Source organism: Yamadazyma tenuis, chromosome 7, assembly GCF_029203305.1.
Source record: "Yamadazyma tenuis chromosome 7, complete sequence".
Taxonomy (NCBI): Eukaryota; Fungi; Ascomycota; class Pichiomycetes; order Serinales; family Debaryomycetaceae; genus Yamadazyma; species Yamadazyma tenuis.
In genome coordinates, this window is record NC_089467.1 from 1,016,382 (window position 1) to 1,033,325 (window position 16,944).

At 39.9% G+C, this 16,944-nt stretch overlaps 7 protein-coding genes across 7 annotated transcripts; 3 read left to right on the plus strand and 4 right to left on the minus strand. All coding sequences in view use genetic code 12, as the record gives it.

The window, feature by feature from the left end:
• Positions 1-11: 11 nt before the first annotated feature.
• PSN45_005299 (uncharacterized protein) lies at positions 12-4,881 on the minus strand (the record flags this gene model as incomplete). Its single annotated transcript, XM_006685686.2, has 2 exons — positions 12-1,159; positions 1,608-4,881. 2 exons carry the CDS (start codon positions 4,879-4,881, stop codon positions 12-14), a joined length of 4,422 nt encoding a protein of 1,473 aa, XP_006685749.2.
• A 136-nt stretch (positions 4,882-5,017) lies between these two features.
• FAL1 (RNA helicase) lies at positions 5,018-6,214 on the minus strand (the record flags this gene model as incomplete). Its single annotated transcript, XM_006685687.2, has 1 exon — positions 5,018-6,214. One exon carries the CDS (start codon positions 6,212-6,214, stop codon positions 5,018-5,020), a length of 1,197 nt encoding a protein of 398 aa, XP_006685750.1.
• A 77-nt stretch (positions 6,215-6,291) lies between these two features.
• On the plus strand, positions 6,292-6,981 carry PSN45_005301 (uridine kinase; the record flags this gene model as incomplete). Its single annotated transcript, XM_006685689.1, has 1 exon — positions 6,292-6,981. The coding sequence occupies one exon, from the start codon at positions 6,292-6,294 to the stop codon at positions 6,979-6,981; it is 690 nt and encodes a 229-aa protein (XP_006685752.1).
• Positions 6,982-6,996: 15 nt separating this feature from the next.
• Positions 6,997-11,043, minus strand: PSN45_005302 (uncharacterized protein; the record flags this gene model as incomplete). The annotated part of the gene is made up of 1 exon (XM_006685688.2): positions 6,997-11,043. One exon carries the CDS (start codon positions 11,041-11,043, stop codon positions 6,997-6,999), a length of 4,047 nt encoding a protein of 1,348 aa, XP_006685751.1.
• A 441-nt stretch (positions 11,044-11,484) lies between these two features.
• PSN45_005303 (uncharacterized protein) lies at positions 11,485-12,897 on the minus strand (the record flags this gene model as incomplete). Its single annotated transcript, XM_006685690.2, has 2 exons — positions 11,485-11,851; positions 12,149-12,897. The coding sequence occupies 2 exons, from the start codon at positions 12,895-12,897 to the stop codon at positions 11,485-11,487; spliced, it is 1,116 nt and encodes a 371-aa protein (XP_006685753.2).
• Positions 12,898-13,933: 1,036 nt separating this feature from the next.
• Positions 13,934-14,419, plus strand: RIB4 (lumazine synthase; the record flags this gene model as incomplete). The annotated part of the gene is made up of 1 exon (XM_006685927.1): positions 13,934-14,419. One exon carries the CDS (start codon positions 13,934-13,936, stop codon positions 14,417-14,419), a length of 486 nt encoding a protein of 161 aa, XP_006685990.1.
• A 280-nt stretch (positions 14,420-14,699) lies between these two features.
• Positions 14,700-16,242, plus strand: SSH1 (Protein transport protein ssh1; the record flags this gene model as incomplete). Its single annotated transcript, XM_006685692.2, has 2 exons — positions 14,700-14,709; positions 14,789-16,242. The coding sequence occupies 2 exons, from the start codon at positions 14,700-14,702 to the stop codon at positions 16,240-16,242; spliced, it is 1,464 nt and encodes a 487-aa protein (XP_006685755.1).
• Between the last annotated feature and the right edge of the window lie 702 nt (positions 16,243-16,944).

Below are 16,944 nucleotides of genomic sequence, written 5' to 3' on the forward strand. Positions count from 1 at the left end.
TGTAAATATCATCAAATTTTCTCAGAAAAATGGTAGTTGAAGTCAATGTTGTGGCTATCACCATCAGCCATGTTCATAATATAGGCAATCTCTTCTCTGGAGTCGACCTCGTGGTCATCAAGATAATCTGAAATATCGGGTCCTTTCTCCAAATCTGAAGAATTACTTGCCTCAACCTCAATCACTTGAATATCACTATTAATAATTTTGTTGAACTCAACATTAATGCCATCTGTAATGGTAGGACCGGTGTATGGGTCAGAACCTAGAGTGAAATTGCTTTGCTTGGTTGAAGTTCTGGTTTGAGTGTTGGAGTTGAAAATAGGGTCTCTAGGATCTTTGATACCCAATTTTTTGCCAACCCCTACTCTAAGTAGGCCAACCTTGTACATGTTAAGAGCGTCTGTACCCAAGCCGAAAAGTAAAAACACAATCACAGACATCCCCATATCAATGTACTTCGAATATAATGAAGCAATATCTCCCTCTACGTAGAGGGTGTCGTTCCAATATAAATAGTGGGTTTTGTCCCAGTTATACTCACCTTGGAGACTTTTAGCATCATGAACAAAATAATATAATGACAAGGGAAGTAAAGTAATAATCACCAAGATAGAAAACACCAATAATTTAGCAAACCGTTTGATGTTCAACCCCGAGTTCGTACACTTCAACAAATCCCTAGTATCATGTCGTTTCTGGAAATAGGTGATAGTTGTCAAGGTTGCAAAAACCATGGCAATAAACGACCAAATGATATTCCACATAAGGTACACGACCAAAGTCACCCAGGTAGGTTCATAGTATCCAGTACATCCCGAATACCTTGTTATCACTATTCTCTGTGCTTGTACAATGATAGTAACGGCCATCACAAACACTGGCGTAGCAAAGCACATTCCCACATCAAGACAGATTTTTTTCCATGATTGTCTATTGATAAAGGTGGGACTCGAACCTCTTAATACCAAGAATAAGTGCAATGATATACAAGCAGCAGCACATATCTTTCCCGAACTGGAACCAGCTTCTAACTTGATAACCACGTCACAGTACCCTCGACCATCGTACCCTTCATAAAAGTCGGGTCCACTCCAAATAATAGCACCTATAAACCCATCAAGGTTTGAGTACAAAAGCCAGAAAATTAAGGAAGCTGCTGGTATGTTTTTGGTTTTACAGTGCCAAATAAAGGGTGGAATAAGAATTGCAAAAGTAATAAATGAAAACCCGCTGAGAAGTCTGCCGATGTAGTCCATGATAAACTCGAACGGTACCCCTTTAATTTCAATCCAATGACGAAAATACCCCCTTATGTACCTTCAGAATTGGTTGTCTTCTGTGTGAATTCTGCAGTCATCGACATTGCCTTGTTTGTGATTTTTTGCAGATGTGTGAATATTTCGTGCTTCAGATAGCCCTTTGTGTCCCAAATGCAGTAATTTTTGGCAGCGGATTTGCAGTCGCATCGGGTAGACATACTATACTATTAAAACAACTACACGTACATAACTATACAATGACATCTGTGAAGAATGAAGAGGTGTGACTGCATCACATGCGAGCTTAGATCACGGTCTTGAGCAGCTCATTTCCGGAAACAAGACCAGCATATTTCTGCTCGATGAATCTCAATAAGTCAATAACCTTCTGTTTCAATTCAGGAGTTTCAAACTGTTTCATTCTATCAAGATTTTCTTCTCTGCCCAAGGTGGAAGTTTCCTGCATTTGCTTAAAGTCAGCTTCTTTGGCGAAAATCTTGGCCAAAATATCTACAACCTTGTCGGTTTGGCTGGTGATCAATTCGTTGTTGGTTTCGTACAATCTGAGAATCAAGTTCAATACAGGCGTATTATCCTCATATGAAGCTTCCAATGGTAAATGACTCAACAATGGAGTCATGATATGTTGTAAAGGAACAGCATTTTCGTTCTTCAAGGCCATTCTAGCAACACATCCACAGGCATTAGCGTAGGATCTGTTGATAACCTCTTTGGTTTCTTCATCATCGGCATCGGTAGCTTGCTTGTCAGTCTTACTCAACAAGTGGAAAAGCATTTCTAAGATACTGTTGTAGGCTGACGTGAAATCTACGTCAGAATTCTCGACAATAAGACCAATACCATAGGCAGCATTAGCTTTCACATCAATAGAAGTGTCATTACCTAATCTGTTGACGAAAATCTCCATTAATTGTTGGCTTAAAGCTGCGTCCCCGGATAAAACAGAAGCGAGTTCAGCCAAACATCCAGCAGCAGTGATTCTCTTCGTCTTGGACTTGGAAGTGACATTTTGGAAAATCACCTCCTTAAAAGAGTTGAAGATCTTACCAAAGTCTGGTCCTAATGCGACACCCAAGTTGACCAATACTTCCAACGCACTGTCAAAAAGAACCACTTCGGTTTCAGATGCTTCTTGTTCATCATTAGGTACTTCATCATCGTCCACTTGACATGGGTGCTTCTTGGTTAAAATCTCCATTATTTGACCACACAATTCACTCAACGATTCAGTGTCAGTAGGATCAAGAATAGCAATAGCACCAAATTCACTGATAGCCTCGTCAAACTTACCTAAAATACAGGCGACCATGGTGATTTCATATTCTTCTTTTAAGTTTTCGATAGAGAGCGATCTAACGTTCTTGATCAAATCATGGATAGAACCGTTGATGTAAACACTCTTTGGAATACCTTTAGGATACTTGAAGTGTTCACCATGTTCAGCAACGAACAGGGCTCTAACAATTTTCCACAAGATGGACATAGCCGCTTCTCTCATACCGTAAGAGTTCTCAACCTGTTCCATCAAGACCTTAACCGATTGTTCCACATACTTGTAAAAGTGCTTGCCGGTTCCAGAAGCCAACTCTCCCAAAGCCACAGCAGCAACCTCCTTTTCGTAGGTGATACCAGTGTTGACGTTGAACTTATTGGCCAAGTCATCATCGTCATCTAATTCATCATCTTCTTCGTCAAGGTTGAAAGTGAATTCTTCTTGTTCCAAACACTTGAAGATCTCTGGAACAATCTTGTCCAAGAAACCAACGAAATCTTCACCGTAAACCTTGGCAATATTGGAAATGAAAGCAAAACCAGACTCTCTCATTCTGGAGTGCTCTGAACCCAAAGCTTGGTACGCAGCTTCCGCCAATGGGTTGGCAAATCTAGCAAACGCATCTTTACCCACGGCCCTAGCCATGGTGGAAATGTTTTCGAATGTCAAAGCTCTCAATTCAATGTCATCCTCAGTTAAGCCTTCAGTTTCAGCAGCTGCAACCACAAATGGTTCCAAATACTGGATAGAATCGTTGAAATATGGAATAAACTTCTTACCAGCAGCATAAGCAGTAGAACCAATAGCAGAAACAATGGTAGACTTCAACGTAGACGAGTGGGCTTGTTGTAACATGACCAACAACTTCTTGATTAAAGGTTCCAAGTAAGTTTCAATAGAGTCGTGGCCCAAGAATTCGATCAACCCATCTAAAGCAACACAAGCATGCTTGTAAACACCCACAGAAGTAGCTGAATCGATAATGTCAATTAACAATGGCAAGAATTGTTCGTGGAAAGCAGTAATGGTGTCTTGTAACTCAGAAGTCAATTCAGCTAAAGCCTTCAAAGCTGCAATTCTAACCACAACCTCAGGGTCCTTTAAGCCACTGACAAGAGCTGGTACAACCTTGTTAATTTGACCAGCTATATAGTCTGGTGAGCCAGCAGAGGCAACTCCAAGAGACAAAATGGCAGCTCTTCTTTGGAACTGATCAGAAGAAGACAACATGGCTGGAATGTTTTCGAATATTGGGGTAATGACATGCGATGGAGGTAACTCGGCCGATAACATGGCGAGTAATCTCAATCCCAAAGTAGGAGGAGCATTCTCTTCGTTTTCGTTTTCATCTTCTTCGTTTTCCAACTCTTCTTCGATGTCGATTTCTTCACTAGCAACCTTCAAACCAATCAAGGTCATATCTGGACCAACGTTACTAGACAAGACCTTGGACTTTCTCATATTAACAGAGGAAATCAAGAATTGCAAAGCAAATACTCTGATTTCTTCATCCAATTCAATATTGATAGCCAATTCACCGGATAACTTTATTAAGTCTATCAAATGGTTACCCATTAACTTGTTTTCAACGAAGATCAAAGAGTTGAACACATTGAAGATATCTTTGGCCATTTCGATTTCATCGGCCTGGATGACTTCTCTCAACACGTTAACCATAAGAGGAATACAACTCTTGAATTTGTTAGCGGTTTGAGCATCAATACTTGGGAGGTTTTCAAGGAAAGCTGCAAGAGTGTCAAAAGCCAACACGGCGTTCACTCTAACACTTCTGGAAGTCACATCAGTTAATAAAGAGGAGAAAAGATTCAAAAAGTCACTTGTAAGGTCCAATAATGAACTACTTTGAGTTTCTAAAATGGTGTATAAGGTGAAAACAGCCATTTCTTTGGTCTGAACATCCTCACTTTGAACGTTTTCTATCAATGTTGGCAACAATTCGGGCCACTTCTTTTCATCCAAGTCCATTTCGGCAATAGCAGCAACAACTCTGGCTGATGAGTGTCTGATAAGCTTAGAAGATTGAGTGAAGGTGTTGTTTAACATGGCACTTCTTATTTGGCTTTTTAATCCTTCATCGACGCCGGCCCACTTGGTGTATACCAATTTTCTCGCCTCAACAGACGCTAATTGTTTCAACTGGTCGTCTTGGGCATTTTGAAGAATGTGAAATAACGAAGGAAGAGCCAAAGGATTGGTGTAGAAGTCCTTGGTCAACTTTTGCGAAGCCTGTTTGATGGTAGCCGTATTGGCCACCAAGGTCTGCTTCAAAGTGTCCTCTAAAGAGGTAAGATATTGGGGATCCATAGTAGTACTTGTATGTTCCCAATCCAGGGTGATTGTTTGAATAAAATTTTTTTTAGGCCTCTCGTTTTTTCCACCTGAGATGGGATCGCGTGGATGAAAACTTTTAGCAGCCATTCCTATAATCATTATTTATTATCTACATAACATCATTTACATTGGCCGGCATCTCTTTGATTTTGATGGTGTAGTACTTCTGCAAGTCTTGAAACTCATCCTCATCACTTTTGGTGAGAAGGTTGATGGCTACCCCCTTTCTTCCGAATCTTCCTGATCTTCCAATTCGGTGCACGTAGTTCTCCTTGTCAAAAGGCAAATCATAGTTGATCACCAAAGAAATCTGTTGCACATCGATACCTCGGGCCCATACGTCAGTCGATATCAACACCCGGGAATTTCCTGATCGAAAATCGTTCATAATAGAGTCTCTTTCGTCTTGCTTCATATCTCCATGCATCGCAACCACGGCAAAGTTGGCCTTTTTCATCTGGTCAGCAAGCCAATTGACCTTGGATTTGGTGTTACAAAAGATCACTGCTTGTGTAATAGTCAATGAATCATACAAGTCACAAAGAGTATCAAACTTCCAGTCTTCCTTTTCACATTGGATGTAATACTGTTTAATTCCCTCCAACGTTACTTCTTCTCTTTTCACCAAGATTTTAACCGGATTAGTTGTGAACTTTGAAGTCATTTCTATCACTTCCCTCGACATAGTGGCACTCACAACCACCACTTGAACCGAAGATGGCATATGTTTGTAGATTTCGTAGATCTGTTCTTTGAATCCTTTGGTGAATAATTCATCGGCCTCATCCAAAATTAACATTTTTATGTGACGAGCATTCAACTGTTGACGTTTAATAACATCCACAACTCTTCCGGGGGTTCCACTGATGATATGTTGGCCCTGTTGCAATCTCTTAGCATCATCTCCCACATTTTTACCTCCAATACACGCGTGGGTATTAATATTCATATATCCTCCTAAATGCTTCACGACGTTTTGGATCTGAACCGCTAATTCTCTTGTAGGAGATAGTATCAATGCCTGGCAATCTTTTGATTTGGTATCTATCACCTGCAACATTCCGATAGAGAATGTCGCCGTTTTCCCGGTCCCGGATTGGGCCTGGGCAATGGTGTCTTTCCCACTTATAATTTGCATAATGGCTCTGGACTGGATGGCTGAGGGAGCTTCAAATCCATAGGCATAGATCCCTTTCAACAAATGGCCTTTTAGGTTCATACTCTCGAATGTTGAGTGAATCTTGATATTCTTTGTCGACTTGGAGCTGAACTTTAAGTTCTTATCGAGCTCCTTTTCAAACTCCATTGCAGTAATAATGTTATAAAAGAGATGAGATGAGATGAGAGCGAGCATCTAAAACTCGAACAATTTCGAATCACCTCATGGATTTCGAACCGATACTTGTATTAATAGGGGGTGGTCATGCTAGTGGAAAGAAAACGGCAGCATCATTGCTTAAGAAGGAGCTTCAGCGGGCCTTTCTCAATGTCAAATTGGATATAAAATTACTAGATATGGAGAATTTCTTGAAGCCTGAAAACAAAATTCAGGAGAGCCTGTACTCTTCTTCTAAATCTGCTGCCATCACAGTAAAAGGCATCGGGGAGCATGACTTTCCTCCTTTGAAACCTTCACGATATGACTTTTCTCAGCTACAGATCACATTGAAGCAGGTGATGGTGAAAGGAAGAATAATCATTCTTCATGGCTTGTATGCATTATATGATAAAGAAATAAGAGCTATATCCAAAATCAAAGTTTTTATAAGCAGTGATGCAGACACCAGGTTGATTCGATGGATTAGAAGGGACGTGGTGGGAGGTCATCAGAATTTGGAAACAGTCATAAATCGGTATTTGCAAGGTGCTAGAGCAGAGATGAACGATTTCATTAATCCTACCAAAGAGTTCAGTGATGTGATCATGCCAACTGGACCAGAGTCCAACTCTATCGAGCTTTTGGTGGATGGTATAATTCCTTATATTTCCAAATTGGAAGCACATGTGCCACATCTTAGATCTTCTGGTCTGTTGGTTCCTGAGGATAAACAGTCGTTTTATGAATTGACTTGACTATGTAGTTAATAATTATTTAAGTGCACTTCCAATGGGGTCACTTGCGATTGTGTAGTCTGTCAAGTTGGCTATTTTGACATTGGAGATGACATTTCTCAAGTTCTTATCTTTAGCGAACCATTGTTTGATCAAATACACCATTTCATTGGTTCTCAAAAACTGGACAAATCCGGGATATATTTCAAAGCTGTCATTCTCGATTAATGATCTCATCACGTAATATAACTTATCATATGGTACCCCAGACTTGATAAACATGTCCACAAGGGCACCTTCAGGAACTGCTTGGGATGAATCTTCTTCCATGGCATCATGCAAATTCTTAGAGATAAGCTTGATCAATTTATCAATTGGGAAAACCAAGTCATTGGATGACAATTTGCTACCAATAGCAGTAAACTCGTTGGACATGATGACATAAAGTGGAACTTTGGTCTTGTTGCCAATCAAAAATTTGTGGAACAACTTTTCGAAGAAGTACTCCCATCTCTTTAATATGTCATCTGGGTTTCTGTGATCTGAAATCTTGAAAATCAATAAGGATAAATCGTAGTAACCCAAAGGGTCGGTGAAGTCATTGAATAAGTCTGTCAAATTCAAGATTTTGAAGTTTAACAGGTCAATAGTGGTTTGTTTGTTGGCTTGATTGATTCTGTTGTCCGATTTGATAGCCGACAAAACGTCCAACTGGATGTTGGAAACATCAAACAAGTCTTGTACTAATGCTGAAAGTTGAATCATCTTCTGTCTCAAATTTGGTGGGCATGTACAATTACAGAAACCATTAGCTCTTGATAAATACTCGATCCTTTGTACCAAATCCAACTTGAATTCGGAAATGGCTAATGAGTATAAAATACTAGCAGCATTATAGTAGTTTTCTCTCTTAGCATGGTAGGACCACAATAATTCACTTAATTTGACATCATTCACGGCCTTCTCCTCCAAGAATGGCAATATGAAGGGACTGTCAATATCTAGCAATCTTTCACCTACACCTTGCTTTATGAACCATTCATAAAATTCGTAATGGAATCTTTTATCTTTGGAGATGAAACAGGTGTCGTAGGCAGAGTTTCTAACTTCCATGATATCATTTGCCTTTAAAGTATCATTCAATTCGGTTACTTTCACCACCTTCATATCTATTTTGGTCAAGATATTGAAAACCAAATCATATAGTTGTGTGAGCTTGGTATCAGTTTGCTTGTTCGACTTTTCTAACTTGTTGGCCAATTTCAATAAAAGCTCCACTGCACCAACGTAATACTCCAACTCCAACATGATATTCACAGAGTTTTGCACATTTTCAAGTGTTAAAGACTCGTATGCTTGTTCAAAAAGAAGTACAGCGCTTTTCAAACACTTGAACTTCAAGTCATTGTCTCTGAATCCGATATTTTTGGCTCTGGTCAAGTTCTCAATCGCTTTAAAGATAAGGACATCATCCGTGGATACAAAAGATCCACATCTTCCTTGCAAAGAGCTTGCGATCAAGTCAATTGACCCACCCTTCAAGATATTCTTATTAATGATGGAACTCAATAAATCTTTAATCAAGTTTTTCACTTCGTCATTTGGTAATAACAAATCCTTGAAACTGAGGTTCAAGAGATTCAATTGGTTAGTTGGAGTCAAAAACTTCAAGATTTCATCGAAGCTCTTGTTTGATTCAGTCTCTTCTATCAATACCATCAAGAAAGACAAAGCTTCTTTCATAGAATCCAACGATTTCAAAAGAGAGGTGAAAGCAATATGTTCTGATCTCAAGCACATTTCATTTTCAACTCTAGTAGGATCAGAAGAATAATTTGGAGCATTCAAACCTTGAATGTTATTACCATTCTCAACAAAGAATTCAATTAACACAATAATTGAACCCATAAAGTATTCAATTTGTTTCTTACTGATACTCAAACCCTTGATCAACAAGTTGTCCTTGATGCTGGAAGAATCGACCTGGTTGAGGCTATTCATCTTGATATTAGGCAAAGCCAAGAACACGTTATTATTCCAATAATCTCTGAATATTCTTGAAATCAACAAACAGGTTCCATAGAATCTATCGCTCAATATCACTTGATCATTGGTTTCCTTTTGACTTAATAATGAGGTGCTTGTGTTGGACTTGACGTCAAGCAATCTGGAGTTGTTACCACAAGTTGAGAATAGCATCTGGGCTTTTCTCTTGAATAAGTCACTTGAAGAATGGTGTCCATATGAACAAGACAAGTATAACAAAGTAGAGCAAGTCTCTTCAAAGCCATTCTCATCTATGAAGTTTTCAATTATTTCTTCATTTAATGAGTTCAAAATCTTGTCAGGAGTTTTGAACTCGTAGATTTGTATTCCGAAGTTCGTCAACACGGCGAACCTCAATGGTTGTTTTGTATACTGACTGGCCAATATGTTGGCATATCCATTGGGTTGATTGGTGGCGTTCATGGATGGTGTCAATTGCACAATATCATGGATAAATGTGTTATCGTCAATCTTTAAGAATTCAGCATCTTCTATCAACTTATTGTTTTTCTTTAATGATCCGTAATTGACGGTGGACACAAAAAGTTTATCAGCATTCCTAGACCGTTTGACAACTAAAAATACACCAGGACTTAAGACTTTACTGAACTTGGTATTTTTCAACAAGTCAGATCTCTGCTGGCTTGAAATCAATTGAGAGATATACTGTTTAGATCTCGTGAATGAATCCAATTCATTATTCATCGTTGGTAACTCTTTTGAAGGGGGGAATTTGATATTTACAACACTCAACTTCAATCTATTACTTGCTTGAAAGAAAGATTGAGGACCCAACTTCAACAATATTCTAACCCCAAAATTAGTCATGGCAATTAACTGAACCGATGACGATTCTCGGGCAAAAATTGGTTGAATGTTCATGATCCTAAACTTCAGAAACGATTTGAAGTTTCCAGCATCAACAAACAAAGATGAGAGGGTTCTGTACATCTCGGAGGGAGTAATTTTGTTTGAAGATGATATTTGTGAGTCTTTCAACTTGTAGGTTCTAATGATGGATTTGTTGGATAATGAATATAAGATTTCTCTCTCATCGTCGATTTCCAACTGAGTGATAACTTCAGCAATATTTTGAGCTGGTGTGGCTGCTGAACCTTGAGATTTGGATGAGGTACCCGAAGTTTTTGACTGTGAAAGGCTATTGTCTTCGAATATGCTAGGAATTCCAAACCCACTTTTGGTGAGACACACTTTGTCACACTTATTCTTGATGAAAGAAGCCTTATTGTTATAATCTAATCTCCAAACATTTACCCCTTCAGTGAAAAATACATCACCTTTCTTGCTCACCACAAAGTTGGAAACCACCAACCCTTGTACTGATACAGACAAACTTGGGTCGAATATCTCCAAGTTATTCAATTCTTTTTTGTATTTCACAACATAAATGTGAATATCCATTGGCGTGGCCACCAACAAGATGTAGTTCACATCATCCACAAACACACCTGGTCTTGGCTTGGCCAACTTGACGGACAATATTGAGTGTCTGATTTGATCAATGGTCAAGAACTGGTTTGACTTGTTGAATGAAGACTGAGGAGCCTTATAGTTCCATAATATCAACTTGTTATCCACGATGATCCATGACCTCTCAATTTCTGGGAATAATCCCATTTTGGTGATCAACTCACTGGAGTTGTACTCGTCAAAAAACTTGTCTGGTAAATTGAACTGTTGGATTTTGTCGAACTTGGTAAAGTCACCTAATCCCTTTGCATTATAGTAGTAGCTGTCCAACACGGTGTTGTTGACCTTGTTGAGTTTCTCATCACTGTACAAATCGGTCGGAATCATGGAGTCAATCTTGATTAAATCAGTTATATATTTGTAGCTCAACTTCAATGGAGTCAATTCGTTGAAGTTTGGAACTTTTATCTTATAGCTGACATCATTGACCGAGTCCAAATCAATGGGCAACCTAGTGGAAGGCTTTATAGGATTCGTCTCGCGTTGAAACTGTAACGAATCCAACATTGGATCACCCAATTTTATCGTGGAAGAGATGTATGCCATGGGTAAACAACAACTTTTTGTAAATTTTCATTCAGAGTTCATCGCGAAGTAGTGATTTTTGGGATTGAATGAAAGACTTGAATAATTGTGAATTCACAAAAATTGGAGGAAGGCCGTGAAGTAGATGACTTTGTGACATGACCAAAGGCTAGTTTTATGTCTATAGTGAGGACCTTCTTGTAAAAAATTTGAACGTTTTATGTCACAATTGAACAAGACAAAGTTTAGTGTAATCTGAGAGTATTTTGTAGGAAATCGGGAGTTTCATTCATTGCGTTCAATGTTGTATCATCAACAACCCCTAGTCTTCTAGCATTGATGTGCAAACATGTTTGTGATCGGAAATCCTTGAATATTAAGTTGTGTACAATACTAAGGTATCAAAACATTTATTACTATTGCTACAGAATATCGATTAATCATACTAATTAACCAGACCGCTTATTCAGAAGCTTCAGCTTCTTCCTTCTTGGCGAATCTCACAACATCGTAGTTGGTTTGAGTTAAGTTGGTGACATATCTCTTGTTCTCACCAGACTCGTCAGCTACCTGTCTTTGTCTGACATCACACTCGACGTACAACTGCATACCTGGCTTCAAGTACTCATTGAAGAAGGAAATATGACGGTCGTTGAACACACTGATGTTGAACCAGTCGGTGGCTCTATTGCTTTCTTCGCTAGAATCGTATCTGTTAACAGCCAAAGAGTAGGTGATAAAAGGATTGCCAACCTTGGTTTCTCTAGCAGCAACGCTACCGACGGTTCCCAATAATTGCATCTTAGCAAAAGCGGCTCTAGTAGAGGTACTAGAAAATTGTCTGATTGATCTCAACATTTAATGAAAAGGGTGTTAGTTGTATTTGAATTCGTTCAAACGCGTATTTATCACTTAATTTTCTGCCCTTTGATATTAACTCGTATAAACCTATTAAATGTGAGCTATAAACAATATCGGGGACTGCCTTTAGGCGAACGCCCACCTACCAGTACAAATCTACTGGTGTACCAACCATGCACTCCTCCTTCCGTATGCTATTAGTGTCCGTTGTTAGTAAGTTCATATATCGTTCCACGTCTCTCCACCTCCACACAAAACCATTGACGAGGAAGCGGTTTCACTCGTCAAATCATCATAGTCGTAGTAACTGCTTATGGTGGCCTTAAGGTACCGGTTGTAGCCCATGTTGAGATTATAGGGAGGTTGTGGCCGTGATATAGTCTGTGTTGACATCTTCAGTAAAAGCTGCTCCAACAACGGGCTAGGAGGCTTGCGGTTCAAGTAGTTTCTCAAGTTGGCATGTATCTTCCTGAACTTCTGCAAGTCCTTCTTGTTCAAGTTGCGAATCAACTCGTTGCCATAAAATGGCCTCTTATCCAAAATCGAGGTGTCCAAGGAGTTGTTCGATAAGTCTTCATCCAAGTCCCACGACGCCACATTATCATCGACAACATCGCTAGTTAGATTCCAGTTGTTGATTCGGTCGTATGACTTCTTAAAAAGACCTTCAAGCCTCAGCTGGGAAGGATCTAAATTATCAATCAACGAGTCTGTGTCGGTGTCATTATCTGATTCCACGTCTGGTTGCGTCGGCTGACGAGACAGTTGGTCAGCTTGTCGACTACTTTGTGGCTCTCTGTGGTCACCAATATCTTCGTCTTGGCTTATTTCTGCGTCTGTGGATTCATCGTCTTGGTCATGATCCTGAGTAGTGCTCGATAATATATCTGAATCAGGGTTGAATAACACCCAGCTAGATTGGTCATCGGATAAGATCAGACGAACCTCGTCCTCTTCGTGGTTGACCACGATACGCGTGGTAGGGTAGTTCAACTGGTATTTGTTAAATGCCATTGTAGGTATGAAATAACAGTTAGTTGTAAAAACAATATTGTGGTGCAAACGAGACTTTGCTTTTCCGATAAGGAGACACTAGTCACAAAAGAAACTTGTGGTGTGCGGCGGCTGAGAGTCACGCGGCGGTGGGGGCCAGGGCAAGCGAACTTCGGTCGAGGTTTCGCAGAACTCTGTCGCGAGGGGCTGGCTGCCACAATTACGAATTTCACACAAATGCTTTTTTGTGGCAAGTAGAGAAGGTGATGGTGAGGCCGGGAGAAATTCAAGATTTTACCGCCCTGTGCTTCTCACACCTCAGAGAGTTTGGGAGTTAGTGATCCATTTTTGGTGCTGGGAAGTCATTTCTTCCACAGATGCGCCAATTCAGGCTTCGTCATAACTCATGGTATATATAATCTAGACCTGGGCTTCGCAATAATCAGATAGGGGTGAAAGACTATTTTCAAATGAATAAATATCTTCATAAAGTATCAGTCAGTTCTTTATCATCATCTTATTACAGAGAAAAATTTTCCGATTGAATCGCAGGCACTTAAGCAAGTGAGATGGTGCGTGCACGCCGCAACTGTCTAGATCTTGTCAAAAAAAACTACAAGTAGAAAATGGAAGTATAACCTACTTAATGATGATAATTATGTCAAGAGGATGCCTATTTGCCGTAGGCTTTGATTTCATAGCTTTTGATGTAGCAGCTTATTTTCTGTAAATTCTGTTTGTATATCTTCCTATTTCATAGACTATTTCGTAAAATTGACTTATTTTGTCATAAACTAGTATTGGCTCTATTAGAACTATGGATACGAACATAAACACCGACCGGACAAAGCATATTCATGGATAGCGTATATTGGCTCCAATTATCAATAGCCAATTACCCAATAGCTCATAAACCTAATTTGGGTGCCGGCTGTCTTACTCACTCTGACAATTTTGTTCTCAATTTTAGTAATTTGTGCTCTCCCGATTAGTCAGAGACTTGCCATTAATTGCACATATAAACCGTCTTTCCGTCTTTCAGCCCAACACATACAACATGGCCATCCACGGATTAGGAGAAGTAGACCAACAGTACGACGGATCCGAATTAAGAATCGGAATCTTGCACGCCAGATGGAATAAAGAAATCATCGAAAGCTTAGTGAAAGGTGCTCACGACAAGTTGACTGAACTTGGAGTCAAGCCAGAAAACATCATTGTGGAATCGATTCCAGGATCTTTTGAATTGCCCTTTGGAACCAAGCAATTGAGTGAAAAATATGAAAAATTGGGTAAGCCTTTGGATGCCATTATTCCCATTGGTGTTTTAATTAAAGGTTCTACTATGCATTTCGAGTACATTTGTGATGCCGTTTCCAAGCAGATCATGACTTTGAATTTCGATTTGAACAAACCCATCATTTTTGGAGTTTTGACTTGTTTGACGGACGAACAGGCCAGACAAAGAGCAGGTTTGGGCGGACACAACCATGGAGCTGATTGGGGTGCTGCTGCCGTTGAAATGGCTACCAAGTTCCGTTAAATTTAGTCGTCCGCTTCATTTGATTTTGGAGTTACACCAAAGTTGCAATATACGAGAGGCTTTACGACAGGCACAAGTGGGAACTACTGTAAAGAGAACCACGAACCCCGTCCCGTAGTTTTTAGTTCGAATTGATAGTCTCCGAGTTATTTGTCGTTATTGGAGGCTAATATATGCCAAAGTCGGTCAAGTTAAATTGGTTTAGCGGACTCACTGATAACTACAACCAGCTTTATCGCTACCAGATTATCGCGACAAAAATTTTCAAAACGTCGACAACATGAGTGGATGTATGTAAAGGTAGAAAGTTGCCACCGGCTGATAATCGGGGCTACATACCAAGAAGAGATACTAACAACCTTTTTATAGTCCGTTTACTTGATTTAGTCAAGTTTTTCTTACCAATTTTGCCCGAGGTTGAGTTGCCATACGAAAAGGTTACTTTAGATGAAAAGATAATCTTTACTGTCAGTTCTGGTATAATCTTTTTACTCGGACAGTTACCATTGTATGGCTTAAAACCTAATGCCTACTTATACATCCAAGATCCTTTTTCCGACTTCAGATCAATCTTTGCCATGGAAAAGGGTACATTGTTGGAATTGGGCTTATTGCCAGTTTTAACATCTGCCTTTATTTGGCAGTTGGCAGTTGGTTTCAAAGTCATTAATGTCAACTTGTCATTAAGATCTGAAAGAGAATTGTTCCAGACCGGCCAAAAATTGACCACTTATGGGTTGTCTATCGTTTACTTGGCTGGCTTGTTATTTTCCAACTACTACGATGAAAGTTTGAAGAGCTATGTTATTGGAGGCGTAGCCGCTTGGGGAAGCTTGTTTTTGATCTTCGTGCAAGTGTTCATCTTCAACTTCTTTGTGACTCTGATAGTGGAAGTTATAGACAAAGGCCTCGGTTTTGGTAGTGGTGCCTTGACTTTATTGACTGTGCAATACACCAGCAATTTCGTTAGAGATTTAATTGGATTGGAAATCCTTCCATTGAAAAACTCCAACAAGACCGAGTCTTTTGGATCTTTGGCCAACCTTGTCAAGAACTTTTCGTTTAACCCCAAAACTTTAGGTGGTAATGTGTTGAACAGTTTCACCAGATTTGAATTGCCTAACTTGACCCAAGCCTACATTGCGGTTGCTTCAATCTTGGTGGTTGTTGGCTTAAACAATTTCAGAATCGAGTTGCCCATCAGATCCACTAAAATGAGAGGAATGGCCAACGTTTACCCCATTAAATTATTGTACACCGGTGGTTTACCATTGTTGTTTACCGTGACTATATTGGCCAATTTGCAGGTGTTTGGATACTTTATTGCAAGCATCTTCCAGTATCGGTTCTTGGGACTGTACGAGTTGGTCAACACCTCTTTGGTATTAAACAACGGGATCTTGTACTATTTCACTAGTCCATCGGTTGTGCAAGCAGTATTGAACCCTTTGAGAACGGTTGTATACAGTTTGACGGTGGTATTTCTTTCTACCTGGTTTGCCAACCACTGGGCGCTTTTTTCGGGATCTGCTCCTAAAGATATCTCCAAACAATTTAAAGAACAGGGCATTTCCATTTCAGGAAAAAGAGATGTTTCTATCACCAAAGAATTGAGTAGAATCATCCCAGTGGCCGCTGTCAGTGGAGCCTTTTTGCTTTCGGTAACCGCCATTGTGGGAGAAGTTCTTGGTGGTAAAGGAAAAGGTATCGCTGGGGTAGTGGGAATTTGTGCTGCCTTTAGCATAATGGAGGATTTCGTTATCGAGTCACAACAATCCGGAGGCACTTCTCAATTATTGGGAGCACTTTCTGGATACCAGTAGTTTCATTTTTCATAGCCGACTAATACACATAGCAGTTGCATATCTCACGGGTGTATAAAAACAAGGTTTAAGATCCTATTAGGAGCCGGAGGGAGCCGCTACTGGGGTTGAGTTATCAATTGCTAGAGATAGAGAGGAATTTCAATAAAAAAGCGAAGCAATTCTAGCAAAGATAGAGGCCAATTTCAATAGAGAAGAGCAGCAATTCCAATTCACAGTGAAGCTGAGAAACCAAAATCCAATTCCTTTTTCCAATCATCTTGGCACCATGGCTTGTCCTAGTTTCAAACTTTTTGGTCATGGAAGTTGTACCATAAAGCTTACTCTGCCGGGTTTGTGGTTAAAAATGCGACATTTATGGTATTGTATTTTCACAGCTAACCTTCGCGGACATATCGGACACACCAATTCCCCACCATGCTTCAAGACATTCAACTTGGAACAAGCGTCCCGAGACCTACCAAATACCTTCTACGTATACCCTGCAGGGAAGAGGCTACGGCAGCAAATCCAGCCTGTCACATCGCTGCAGTTGTAATGGTGCCGTGCATCATGATTGGCTCTGTGTAGGCAGATCATTCCTGCAGATTTCATGTGGTGCGGTAGTAACAGGATAAGAAAAATTGAACCAGTTCTGTGGCCTTGGCTGTCGGCCAGACTATGTATATCGCCGATTACGGTCAAGTCATAGGTACAAACAAA